Below are 14,315 nucleotides of genomic sequence, written 5' to 3' on the forward strand. Positions count from 1 at the left end.
TTTAGCCGGTGGTTCTGCTACGAGCGGCTAGGTTGCTTTTACTCAGCAACAGGTGACTACGGCTAGCTGTGTTCATTGCCTCCTGCCCAGAGACGAGCCTGCAGCGTGCGTGTGCGTGTGCACAACTGTCGTCTGGTTTCTATGCAGGGGAAACCACACTAAAAATAATGTGGAAACAATAGAAAGCACTACATGAATTATCAATTAATTAATGTACACACACACACACACACACACACACACACACACACACACACACACACACACACACACACACACACACACACACACACACACTGCAATGTTTTATTTGTATTTATGTATTGATAATGTTATATTTTTTTTGTCATGTCAGCACTACTTCCATTTAAATTGTGGCCTGCCCGATGGAGACATGTACCTCTACAATAAACCTGGAGGACAAGGCACCGGGGGCAAAGGTCTGTCTGTCTGTCTGTCTGTCTGTCTGTCTGTTAATCTATGAGATGACATGAAACTTTCAGGACATTTAACCCATTTAGGCCTGAACACATTATGATGCAATATTTTATGCTTTAAATATTTAAAAAAAAATAGCAGATATACAAGCTCACAGCGCGGCACCAAGTGCCGCTCTGTGAGCTTGTAGATCTGCTATTTTTGAAAAATCGTGAAAATTCGTATTTTGACCCGATTCTATAAGTGTCTTTTGAATCCTTCTAAAGTTTTTTTTTAAAAACCTATGTGTCTGTGTCAGCAATCTGGCCAGCCATCGTCAAAGAAAAGGTCCTTTTCACTTAACTGGAGCTCAGTTAGTCTGTTCTTGAGACACTACTATGTCAGTGGTTCTCAAACCTTTTCATGTGAAGGACCCCCAAAATGATATTTATTTGGCCACGGACCCCCATTTCAAAATATCTAGTTCCAGGGACCACCCAGACACTTTGAAAATACATTATATTCAAAGATGTTCACAAATTTTCACGACTTTTTCAAAAATAGCAGATCTACAAGCTCGCAGCGGCGGCACTCGGTGCCGCGCTGTGAGCTTGTATATCTGCAATTTTTCACTGGTTAAAGCATTCAATAATTCTAGGCCTAAATGGGTTGATTCGATGCTTACACTCTCAGAATTAACCCACACAACTGACCCGTGGAGTTAGTGGAGGTTTTATGGCTGAAGCGTGTTTTCCTCTGCGGTCCTGCAGGTATCGCCTGCATCGCCATGTCCTTCGTGGACTCCCGGGGCTGTCCTCTCCAGCAGCCAGCGGAGGGCGCCGGCGCGCCACAGAGAGCCACCGACCCCTGTCCCGTCCCGCTGGAGCCCCAGCACTTTGACCAGCTGACCACCGTCAACAAGGAGGAAGCCCACTGCTCTGACAACGGTAATGATGATGGTGCCCCTATCCATGCCAAACTGTGCACACACACTCCTTGGCTGCCAAACCACAACCGCCACCCCTCATTTCTGCACATGGCCCTCTTCTAGCGCCACCATCAGGCCGATTCTTGCAAAACACATTTTTGGACACTGCTCCTAAAGATTTTGGCCTAAAATCACGCAAATTGGTACACAGTATGTATAGAGTGATGTCATCAACATGCATCTGTCCCATTTAGCGCCACCATCAGGCCGATTTTTGCAAAACACATTTTTGAACACTGCTGCTACACATGTTGGCCTAAAATCATGCAAATTGGATGGCAAATCACAACCTCCGCCCCTGATTTCTCACATCCCCCTCTTGTAGTGCCACCATCAGGCCGATTTTTGCGAAACACATTTTTGGACACCGCTCCTACAAATTTTGCCCTAAAATCATGCAAAGCGGGAAACGGTATCTCTAAAGTCATGTCATCAACAGGGATCTGTCCCATTTCCCATATTCCCTCCTGATTGGCTACCATTGCCTTCTAAAGTTTGTGTACGCGACGTGACGGTCACTTAACTCCCGATTAGGGAGTCTTACTGGTAATAACGATGCATACAATTCAGTTACTTTACAAACAAAATAAAAACAGACTGCACTCAGGGTGCCAACTTGCGACCTGTGCACTCTTGGCCATGTATGGCCTACTTTTGCACCAGCAGAGTGTGCAAGTACTGTATTTGGTGTATCTGTCGCATATCTGTTTGCCAAGTGTTATTTATACATTTAGCATTTTAAGGTTACGATTATCAGGAGAGAGAACTCGTGCTGGACAAACAATGTGACGTTGGAAGTAATGATACAAAGAAATGAGCCGACAGCAGGAACGTGCTGGGCCCCTGATTCAGCCCGGGAAAAAGAGTTTTAGAGGCCCTCATTGCGCGCTATAGAGAGAGATCTCTCTCTATAGCGCTGCTGCTACTCAAAGATTGCCATTTCATATCATGACAAGTGACAAGCCAGTGGGCCAATTACATGAGTTGTATTTCGTCGTTGTCGGGTGGAAACCTTGTATGTCCAAAACCGTTTGTTTTGTATTTATCATTTAAAAGAAATATTTAAACTAGTGAAAACAGCCGATCTACAAGCACACAACGCCTCGCGGGTGCGAGACGTTGTGTGCAAAATGGAACGAAGGTCGACATTTTATTTATTTATTTTTCCTAATGGCCGGCCGGGAATGAACCGGCCGTTCGGGAGTTGTCCCGCTTTCCCCAATGGCCAGCACGTCCCTGGCCGACACAGTCGGATCTGGCACACTGTGCAATTCACCCTTTGTTAGCCTTCTGGTTGGTCCCTGACTGACCAACCAGCAGGCTCTATCTGCCTTGTCCCGCCCTGTTTCTTCCTTTTTTATGTTGAATTTGCTAAAACATCATTTTTGGAGAAATAAAAACATTTAAAAACATGCTGAGTCACTATAGCGCCACTGAGCAGCTCCATTTTACTGAAACCAAGTTTGAAATTGGAATTGAACACAGAATAACAATACGAAGCAACTGCATTAAATAGTTGGAGAGACACAGAGACTTTTGCTTTTAACCCCAAAAATGATCACTTGTCAGTCAGTGGTTCTCAACCTTTTCTGGCCATGACCCCCAAAACAATCATATTTTAACTGGGGACCCCCCAACCCTGAAGAGCACTTGGGCTGTAGGAAAGGACACACTACATTTAGTTTGACTCCACAGTTAAAAATCATGTCGGGACCCCAATAAGAAATTGGCATGATTTTATGTTTCCAATGTGGAACTGTTTCAATTCTTGGAACTGTGTTGGTTGATTGCGACCGCCAGGTCGCAGTTACTATCACAACCTCCACCACCTGTCTGTCTGTCCGTCAGTCTGTCTATCACGTCACGTCACACTTTTGCCCTACTAATATCTCCGCCATCGTTGCCCCTATCCATGTGAAACTTTCCACACGCAATCCTTGTCTGCCAATCCACAACATCCACTCTTCCAGGGACCCCCGCAGCTCCAGGGACCCCCAGGGACCCCCGCCAAAAAGCTAAAAAACTACCAAATGACGCCCCCAAATCGGCTGCTCACCGAGTTGCTCTGCCACAGACAAAGACATGTCTACATACATCTCATCAACATGGATCTCCTCTTTTATCACATGCCCCTCTTCTAGCGCCACCAAAACACATTTACGGACACAGATCCTACAATTTGTGCCCTAAAATCACGGAAATCGGTACACGGTATGTCTACACTCATGTCTTCAACATGGATTTGTCCCATATTGCGCCACCATCAGCCTGATTTTTTTAACACATTTTTGGACCTAAAATCACGCTGCGACCTGACGGTCGCTTATCTCACGATTAGGGAGTCTTACTGGTAAAGCTATACTGTGTGTGTGTGTGTGTGTGTGTGTGTGTGTGTGTGTGTGTGTGTGTGTGTGTGTGTGTGTGTGTGTGTGTGTGTGTGTGTGTGTGTGTGTGTGTGTGTGTGTGTGTGTGTGTGTGTGTGCAGAGGCCCAGCTGCGTGTGCGTTTCGACATCTGGGAGCAAGGCAACGTCAGCCCCGCCCAGCTCAACGACAAGCTGTGCGCCGCCCTGAGACACGCCCTCTGTGATGTCATCATGGAGCTGCGAGTCCTGACCAATCCCCTGTGTCTGGAGGTGTCACGTGACTCCACCAAAGCGCCCAGAGAGGAGACTAAAGGTAAACATGTTGCCTTTAACACTTCCGATGCCAATTAAGTCCGGGAACGTGATAGGAATTACGGCGGTGAGATGTCACGGCCCTGTTTATCTCGTCCAGCGACGTGTTACCTGGTTACCATGGTTACCAGGTAAACAGGCGCTGCTGCGGCCGCTGATGAGTGAAAATGTCCCATGATGCAACTCGGCCGCCAGCATCAGGAGGTGTGTATCTCCATAGGCTCCTATTTGGCGGAGGAGCAACTAGGGGTTCAGAGTTTTACTCTGAGACTCTTCGACACGAACTCTGGGGAGCCCGGTCTCGAACTGGGAACCTTTCTGTAACCCTGTTCCGGCACCGAGTGCCGCGCTGCGAGCTTGTAGATCTGCTATTTTTGAAAAATCGTGAAAATGTGTTCAAGTCTTTGAATATCTTTGACCCGATCTTTGACCCGACTTCCAAACTTTTTTCATGTCAAGGACCCCCGAAATTACATGTATTTGGCCGCGGACCCCATCTCAAAATATGTTGAGCGGCCGGAATGACGATCAGCATCTCTAAGTCTGAGGCCATGGTTCTCAGCAGTCCAAGTAGGGAATGAGACATTACCCCAGGTGAAGAAGTTTAAGTATCTCGGGGTCTTGTTCACAAGTGAGAGAAAGGGGAAGACGGAGAAGGAGATCAGCCGGAGAATCGGAGCAGCAGGAGCGGTTTTGCAGTCACTAAATCGCACTGTTGTGAAGAAAAAAGAGTTGAGCCGGAAGGCAAAGCTCTCTGTCTACCGAGCAATCTTCGTTCTCACCTATGGTCATGAAGTGTGGGTCATGACCGAAAGTATAAGGTCTCGGGTACAAGCGGCCGAAATGAGTTTTCTCAGAAGGGTGGCTGGTATCTCCCTTAGAGATAGGGTGAGAAGTTCAATCACCCGAGAGAGACTTGGAGTAGAACCGCTGCTCCTTCACTTGGAAAGGAGTCAGCTTAGATGATTCGGGCATCTAGTACGGATGCCCCCCGAGCGCCTTCCTAGGAAGGTCCTCGATGCACGTCCCACTGGGAGGAGACCCCGTGGCAGACCAAAGACCAGATGGAGGGATTATATCTCCAAACTGGCCTGGGAACGCCTCGGTATACTCCCAGAGGGAGTGGAGGAAGTTGCGCAGGATAAGGAAATCTGGAAGTCTCAGTTGGAACTGTTACCCCCGTGACCCAATTCCGGATAAGCGGTTGAAGATGGATGGATGGACAGAGTACCCCCCAGAAGCAAATATTTGAGTAACAAAAATAGCAGATCTACAAGCATGCAGCGCGGCACTCGGTGCCGCACTGCGAGCTTATACATCTGCCATTTTTCAGGGGACTGCCCATAAGTCCGAAGGTTCATTAGTCCAAAGGTTAGGGTTACTGAGGTTAAAGTTAGGAATAGTATTCTTAACAAATTCTGACTAATGAACCTTCGGACCAATGCCATGGCACCATGTTTCAATAGTTAAAGCATTAAATAATTCTAGGCCTAAACAGGTTAATGGTAAAATGTCATAATGGTGATGCTGACAGCCCTATGTGTGGTGTCCTCTGTGTGTGAAGCACTGAGTCCTCCTATGTGTGGTGTCCTCTGTGTGTGAAGTGCTGAGTCCTCCTATGTGTGGTGTCCTCTGTGTGAAGTGCTGAGTCCTCCTATGTGTGGTGTCCTCTGTGTGAAGTGCTGAGTCCTCCTCCTATGTGTGGTGTCCTCTGTGTGTGAAGTACTGAGTCCTCCTATGTGTGGTGTCCTCTGTGTGTGAAGTGCTGAGTCCTCCTATGTGTGGTGTCCTCTGTGTGAAGTGCTGAGTCCTCCTATGTGTGGTGTCCTCTGTGTGTGAAGTGCTGAGTCCTCCTATGTGTGGTGTCCTGTGTGTGTGAAGTGCTGAGTCCTCCTATGTGTGGTGTCCTCTGTGTGTGAAGTGCTGAGTCCTCCTCTGTGTGTGAAGTGCTGAGTCCTCCTATGTGTGGTGTCCTCTGTGTGTGAAGTGCTGAGTCCTCCTATGTGTGGTGTCCTCTGTGTGTGAAGTGCTGAGTCCTCCTCTGTGTGTGAAGTACTGAGTCCTCCTATGTGTGGTGTCCTCTGTGTGTGAAGTGCTGAGTCCTCCTATGTGTGGTGTCCTCTGTGTGTGAAGTGCTGAGTCCTCTATGTGTGGTGTCCTCTGTGTGTGAAGTACTGAGTCCTCCTATGTGTGGTGTCCTCTGTGTGTGAAGTGCTGAGTCCTCCTATGTGTGGTGTCCTCTGTGTGTGAAGTGCTGAGTCCTCCTATGTGTGGTGTCCTCTGTGTGTGAAGTGCTGAGTCCTCCTATGTGTGGTGTCCTCTGTGTGTGAAGTGCTGAGTCCTCTATGTGTGGTGTCCTCTGTGTGTGAAGTACTGAGTCCTCCTATGTGTGGTGTCCTCTGTGTGTGAAGTGCTGAGTCCTCCTATGTGTGGTGTCCTCTGTGTGTGAAGTGCTGAGTCCTCCTATGTGTGGTGTCCTCTGTGTGTGAAGTGCTGAGTCCTCCTATGTGTGGTGTCCTCTGTGTGTGAAGTGCTGAGTCCTCCTATGTGTGGTGTCCTCTGTGTGTGAAGTGCTGAGTCCTCCTCCAGAGGTGAAGGAGGTGAAGGACACCCCCCGGCAGCGCAGCAGCTCTCAGGTGTTTAAGAGCACCCCGTCGCCCATCACCTTACCCCCGGCGGCCCCGGGGGGCCCGGCCCCCGCTGTGGGGGAGTCCACCACCCCCACCGGCAAGAGCACCCGCCGCAGCTTCTGGGAAATACTGGTGAGTGTGCCACACACACACACACACACACACACACAGTGGCCAGCAGTGGACTTTCATCAAACTATCTCTTTGGCTGGGAGGGTTATGTGAGGACTCTCGTCAATCTACGTCCCTGGCTTTAAAGGAGTTTCTAACAATCGCGGGCCTCAGTGCTTTTGTAACGGCCGGTAGAGAAGGCCGCGTTTTAAACGTGACAGTGATTTAAAAGTTAGATTAGGAGAAAACTGCACACTATGGTCCCGCGTGGGCACGTGCGGGACCAAACTGGGCACGGAAGAACCGATTACAGATTCCAAATAAAAAGATCTGACTGAAAAAAAGACCTCTCCGTCGTGGAGCTGTATCTCCTACTATTTACATGGAAGCTAATGGAGGCTGTGCCTAAGTCCCGCCTCTGACCGGATACGGAAACCTGATCGGTCGAAAACCGGAAATGCAGCCAGAAACAGTTCTCTGAGGGGCCGATCCAGTCCGGATCAGCGATGAACATCGATCATACTTTTAATTGTTTCAAAACAATGAAAGCATAGTAAATCTTCGGTTTGCTCGGGCATGGCAGGGCCGTACAGCGGCATTTTTTCGGTGGAGATAGCAGTAAATGAGTTAAGGTAGATTAAAAAAAACAAAACAAAAACAGGATTAATTTGCGATTAATCATGATTAAGTATGCACAATCATACGATTAAAACAATTTAAATATTTGAATGGATTGACAGCCATGAATTCAAAGTGATTCAAACTGCCGATTTCCCCCCAACAGAGCAAGCCAGACTCCTCGTCAGAGCTGGGCAGTCCCAAGACCACAGACGACATTGTGCAGGAGCGAGCGGAGGAGGGCCGCAGCGCTGTGCGCCGCAGGCACAAGACAGAGAACGTCAAGCAGCAGTGGAGCCAGGAGAGAGCCATGGCTGTGGAGCTGGAGCAGATCCACAGGTAGGATGGCTTTTTTTACTTTGTTCTTTTTTTTCAGTGGTGGAAAAAGTACTCAAATGTTTTACTTGAAGGTCGGGTGACATGGCCAAAACAGATAATTATGGCTACCAAATTAGCCAATTGTTTAACTTTTTTTAACGTCTAGTCGGCAACCTGGCCAACTCGGGAACAATGCAAATAGGGAATGAATGCCCCGCACTTTAATGCAAACCCCATTATACCTGTTGTCATGGGGTCTGTTTTGACCATCTGTTTGCGTGTGTCCATTTAAGCCCATATATGGAGATATCTGTCTGTATACGTCCATTTTATGCCCATATATGGAGATCTCTGTAGGACCCGTTTTGACCCTTTGACTGTTTGCCTGTGTCCATTTATGCCCATATATGGAATTATCTGTCTGTCTGCGTCCATTTTATGCCCACATATGTGACCGCTCGTGGTGTTTTGAGACACAACGGGGCCATGGTCATTTTTCTACTTTTTACATTTTACGAAACTACAGAATGTAAGCTTTCATATGATGTATCATTAATTGAAATTGGATAATATTTGAAGAAGATACGGTCATTTGAATCTTGTTGATCCAGAAACAGCAAAGGAGAGAAAATGCCCTTCAAAGGTTTCTCATTTTAACACCTTTTCCAGGCCCCAGACAATGGGAGTGACATAGTAGTTAACCCCACCTCTAACCACTCCCCCAACCACTCCCCCACTAGCTGTCAACTGTCTGTCAATACTTGAAATTTCACAAGACAGGCCTTCAAGCCAGTAGATCAAATAATACTCATGAATGGTATAAAGTAATTAAGTAAATGTACTTAAGAAATCTACTTAAGTATAATTTTGAGGTTAGGTATTTGTTCTTACTTGAGTATTTACAGTTTCCAATACTTAGACTCTACTACACTGTGAGCTTGTAGATCTGCTATTTTCAAATTAGTATTTTCTACTTTTTGAAAACAATTTGAAATGAAAGATGGCTACTTCATGATGTATTAATAGGCTACTAGTACTATTTGTACTTTAAGTACATTTTGATGGAAATACTTTTATACTTTTACTCAAGTAAATTCTGAATAACAGACTTTTACTAGTAACAAATATTTCTGCATTATAGTATTGACACTTTTACTTGAGTAAAGATCTGAGTACTTTCCCACCACTACTCTCTTATTTCTTTGCCCAAAAATGCGTCTCTCTCTCTCTCTCTCTCTCTCTCTCTCTCTCTCTCTCTCTCTATCTCTCTCTCTACAAAGTGATGCTCACTTTACCAGTCACTCTAATTCACCCGTCATCTCTCTCTCTCTCTCTCTCTCACGGGGAAGTTCGAGTAGCGACGCAACATGTTTTGTAACATGATGGAGACGGAGGGAGGGACAGAGTTGCAGCGTGTGGCCGTATGAAATGCATGTAATAATAAGAATACAGTTAATCTGGCGTTGATTTTAAACCAATTGAACCCCGGATCCTTTGAGCTAAACCCACCGAGCCATGACAAAGAAAGAGAGAGGGGGAGGGGGGAGAGAAAGATAAAGAGAAAGAAATGTTCATCGCAAGCAACTCTACAACTCAGTGAAGCTGGACTTTAACTTCGCCGTACCGTACGACATGTTGCATTCTGAAACTAGTTGATCTATACAACACGTCGCATTCGCGACGCGTTGTGAGCTTATAGATCAGCTCTTTTCACCACGCTAAAACTTGCAGGAGGACTCGGAGATAGAGTCACCGCCGCTGTGATTTAGGCAAGGCGTCCTGTTGTATTCCTGGTACATTCACGGCATTGTAACCCACCACTGATTCTCCCCTGTGTCACTGTTTTATTTTGCGTCGGGGAGCGCTGTAATCAGCGCATCGCCTGATTTTCGCCTCCGTTTACTGGCTGTCCTGTACATTAAAAGCTTTAAGCAAGCGTGCTGATACAAAGTGAGTTGCAAACTAGCCATTATAAGAAGATACATTGATACTGTTGTGTTTACTGTTTAGAAACACGTGTGCTTATGGGCGGTGCTCGGTCAGTGGGGAGAACCACCGGAGAACAATAGGCAAGGCCAATCGCAAGCACTCTATGTAAATATGCGGAGGAATGTTCCACCCCCAAATAACTACGGAAAATGTCTTAAAACAGACCCATGTTTAAGACTATAAAACGATGACTGTATGAATGTAAAACGCCCATCTCTTGTTATTAAAACCTTCATCAACATTCAAACTGTTTTATTATGCCTAGAAACGAAAAAGACAAAAAAATAAAATCGAATGCATTTAGTGCTATTGTAGAAATCCATTACCGCCGAGTTGTGTCTCAAAACACCATGAGGGGACACATATGGAGATCTCTGTAGGACCCGTATTGACCATCTGTTTTGCCTGTGTCCATTTATGCTCATATATGGAGATATCTGTATCTGTCTGTCTGCATCCATTGTATGCCCATATATGGAGATCTCTGTATCTGTTTGTCTGTGTCCCTTTATGCCCATTATGGAGATCTCTGTATCTGTCTGTGCCTCCGACTGTGTTGCAGACACAGTGCCGGTTCCCCCTTTAATGCAAACCCCATGCCCATATATGGAGTTATCTGTCTGTCTGCGTCCATTTCATGCCCATATATGGAGATCTCTGTAGGACCCGTATTGACCATCTGTTTTGCTTGTGTCCATTTATGCTCATATATGGAGATATCTGTATCTGTCTCCATTTATGCCCATTCATGTGGTGTACGTGATGTCAGAGCCTTTTATGAAGTGATGTCACAATGAGTCAGCGCTTGCGCCGATTTCCTCCGGAACAGCCTGATGTCAACAATCAGCTCCGCATAAGGAGATTCCGAACGTTTTGCGCTGGTTCGGGAAAACCGCGCGTCGGGTCGGGTCGAGGCCCGGCACTGCACTCCGCGCCGCGGCAGGGAACGCGCGTGCCGAATCTGAAGCCGGTGAGACAAATGGTTCTCGAGATATGCGGATTACAGACAGACAGACAGACAAAGATTTGTCGCATTTATAGATAGACTAGAAGCTCGGCCGCCCGCGTCTAGTCGGCGCCCTGGCCAACTCGGGGCAATGTAATTAGGGGATGAATGCCCTGCCCTTTAATGCAAACCCCATTATACCTGTTGTCATAGGACCCGTTTTGACCATCTGTTTGCCTGTGTCCATTTATGCCCATATATGGAGTTATCTGTCTGTCTGCGTCCATTTTATGCCCATATATGGAGATCTCTGTAGGACCTGTATTGACCATCTGTTTGCCTGTGTCCATTTATGCTCATATATGTAGATCTCTGTATCTGTTTGTCTGTGTCCCTTTATGCCCATTATGGAGATCTCTGTATCTGTCTGTGCCTCCGACTGTGTTGCAAACACAGTGCTGGTTCCCCCTTTAATGCAAACCCCATTATACCTGTTGTCATAGGACCCGTTTTGACCATCTGTTTGCCTGTGTCCATTTATGCCCATATATGGAGATATCTGTATCTGTCTTTTTGCGTCCATTTGGCACTGCACTACCTGCTGCGGCGGGGAACGCGCGTGCCGAATTTGAAATAGGGAATGAATGCCCCACCCTTTAATGCAAACCCCATTATGCCCAGCGTCTGTGTCCCTTTTATGCCCATATATCTGTCTGTGTCTCTTTTATGCCCAGCGCTTGCGCCGATTTGTCCCTTTTATGCCCATATATCTGCCTGTGTCCCTTGCGCCGATTTGTCCCTTTTATGCCCATATATCTGCCTGTGTCCCTTTTATGCCCATATACGGAGATATCTGTCGGGTCGAGGCAAGGCCCCTTTTTATGCCCATATCTGCCCTGTGTCCCTTTTATGCCCATATAAGGAGATATCTGTCGGGTCGAGGCAAGGCCCGGCACTGCAGTGATGTCACAATGAGTCGGCGCTTGCGCCGATTTCCTCCGGAACAGCCTGATGTCAACAATCAGCCCGCATAAGGAGATTCCGAACGTTTCGCGCCGGTTAGGGAAAACCGCGCGTCGGGTCGTGCCCATATACGGAGATATCTGTCGGGTCGAGGCAAGGCCCCTTTTTATGCCCATATCTGCCCTTTGTCCCTTTTATGCCCATATACAGAGATATCTGTCGGGTCGAGGCAAGGCCCGGCACTGCAGTGATGTCACAATGAACGTTTCGCGCCGTTTAGGGAAAACCACGCGCCGGGTCGGGTCGAGGCCCGGCACTGCACTCCGTGCCGCGGCGGGGAACGCGCGTGCCGAACGGTTCTCGAGATACGCGGATTACAGACAGACACACAGACAGACACGCACGCACGCAGAGACTTTATAGATAGATGATGTCATGTACCCCCATGTTAAATGACCCAATCAAATTAATTTATTGTAGTTACTGTACTGAAAGTAGTACTTTCTGTACAGTAACTGAAATAAATGAATTTGATTGGGCTAATATGGGGGGAGGGGCGGAGTCTATTATCCATATCATTATCTTTTGAAACTGCCCCAACAAAAGCTGTCCGAGGTGTGTTTCCGACTTTCTAAACCAACTTTAAAACTATCAGTTCTAGGGGTAAAAATGATACAGCATACGCTATAAAATCAGTGGTTATACCGGTAAAAAATACAAGTCTTCTTCAAAAAAGGTGTCCGAGATTTGTTACGAGGGTCCAACACGCTTCTCCCCGTCCCTGAGACGGTTTTGTTTTTCGGACCGCAACCCCCAAAATAATCATCATATTTTAATTGGGGACCCCCCACCCTGATTGGACCAAGAGTTGAGGCATTACATTTGTATAACACAGTTCTATTGTGAAAATAGCAGATCTACATGCTCACAATGCCTCGCAACGTGAGCATGTAGATCGGCTATTTTCACAATTTCGGCCTCTAATATTTGACAATTTGGCCAATTTTAGATTTGTCATTTTAGAGGTGTTAAAAAGTCCTTAAATTGTCACTTTAACATGTCTATAAACATCTTTAAACTTAAACCTTGTGTTGGCTTGTTTACTGTCGAGTGAGAAAACAATGTTGCACATTAAGCTAATCATATGGGGACCCCCCAGAATAATTTGGGGACCCCCCTGGGGGTCCCGACCCACAGGTTGAGAACCACTGTGTTATGCAGGTGTGTGTTTTGTTACGGTGCCATGTGGTGTTCAGGTGTGTGTTTTGTTACGTTGCCGTGTGGTGTTCAGGTGTGTGTTTTGTTACGTTGCCGTGTGGTGTTCAGGTGTGTGTTTTGTTACGTTGCCGTGTGGTGTTCAGGTGTGTGTTTTGTTACGTTGCCGTGTGGTGTTCAGGTGTGTGTTTTGCTGTGCTGGTGTTTATTAGGAAACAGTTGTCTCAGTTGGAGGAGGGAGATGCGGGCACATTGCATCCAGTCTACCAGCTCACCTGCCAGCCTTGGATCACATTCATGGCCAACCTCGGTGAGTCCTCCTACACCTAAAGTTGTCCTTTGTATTATGCTTTAACTATTGAAAAATAGCAGATCTACAAGCTTGCAGCGAGCTTGTAGATCTGCTATTTTATTTTAAAAGTCGTGAACATGTGTGGAAATCTTTGAATGCATGTATTTTCAAAGCGAACGTTTGGAACTCAAACGTTGCTTCTGGGTGGTCGCTGGAACTAAATATTTTGCAATGGGGGTCCGTGGCCAAATACATATCATTTTGGGGGTCCTTCACATGAAAAAGTTTGAGAACCACTGACATAGTAGTCTCTCAAGAACAGACTAACTGAGCTCCAGTTAACTCATTTAGTGCCAGCGCCCTCTAGGGGCCATAGAATGCCAGGGTATCTCTCATAGGCGAGCGCTTTAGCTTCCAGGACCTCACCTTCCAGGACCTCACGTGCTCACGTTCATGCACGTCATGGAAAGGTCCCGGATGATAATGCTAACAGAATGGCTATTCCCATTTTGTCATCTAAAAGATCATTTTTGGGCGATTTCGCCGTAAATAAACCTCGCGCCGCTTCCCTAAAGACACAATCCAGAGATATAAGCCTTCAAAGATGTGGTCTTTCATTGGATTAGGCGGAGATTGGCGATTTCGTTCGCAAATAACGGCCGGCCGGGAGGTTGCTAGCTTTCGGCTAGTAGCTAGAAAAATCAGGCCAGGCTTCAGAAGGCCTCTTATCATTTTATTAATTTAATTAAATATCCCGGACTAGTTCGGGATAGGCACCCTGGAATAAGTCGCGCCGCCTACAATGAACATTGGGTGAACATTGGGGGGGTCTAAACTTTATTTTAAACCATTTTCAATGGAATATATCGTCGGACAGAGTAGAATGGCTAGCTGGCTAGCGGCTAGCGAGCCGGGACCACCCACGTTGCTCCAAGCAGCTCGGGGTAAGTAAAATAGCAAATAAAAAATTGTTTTTGATCCCGAATATCCCGAACTAGTTCAGGATAGGCACTAAAAGGGTTAAGTGAAAAGGACCTTTGCTTTGACGATGGCTGGCCAGATTGCTGACAGAAACATAGGTTTTTCAAAAAAGACAGGATTCAATAGACACTTATAGAATCGGGTCAACATTCAAACTTTCAACATTTTTCA

General features: G+C 46.6%; 1 protein-coding gene across 1 annotated transcript in view; it reads left to right on the forward strand.

Annotated features, from left to right (window-relative positions):
* Nucleotides 1-14,315, forward strand: part of szt2 (SZT2 subunit of KICSTOR complex) — a 181,862-nt gene that overhangs the window by 110,759 nt on the left and 56,788 nt on the right. The window contains 6 exon segments of the mRNA XM_080734234.1: nucleotides 356-440; nucleotides 1,188-1,364; nucleotides 3,891-4,082; nucleotides 6,653-6,843; nucleotides 7,607-7,779; nucleotides 13,084-13,181. Of these exon segments, the coding sequence (XP_080590360.1) occupies nucleotides 356-440; nucleotides 1,188-1,364; nucleotides 3,891-4,082; nucleotides 6,653-6,843; nucleotides 7,607-7,779; nucleotides 13,084-13,181 (916 nt within the window).

This window comes from Nannobrachium achirus (genome assembly GCF_963921795.1).
Source record: "Nannobrachium achirus genome assembly, chromosome: 1".
Lineage (NCBI taxonomy): Eukaryota > Metazoa > Chordata > Actinopteri > Myctophiformes > Myctophidae > Nannobrachium > Nannobrachium achirus.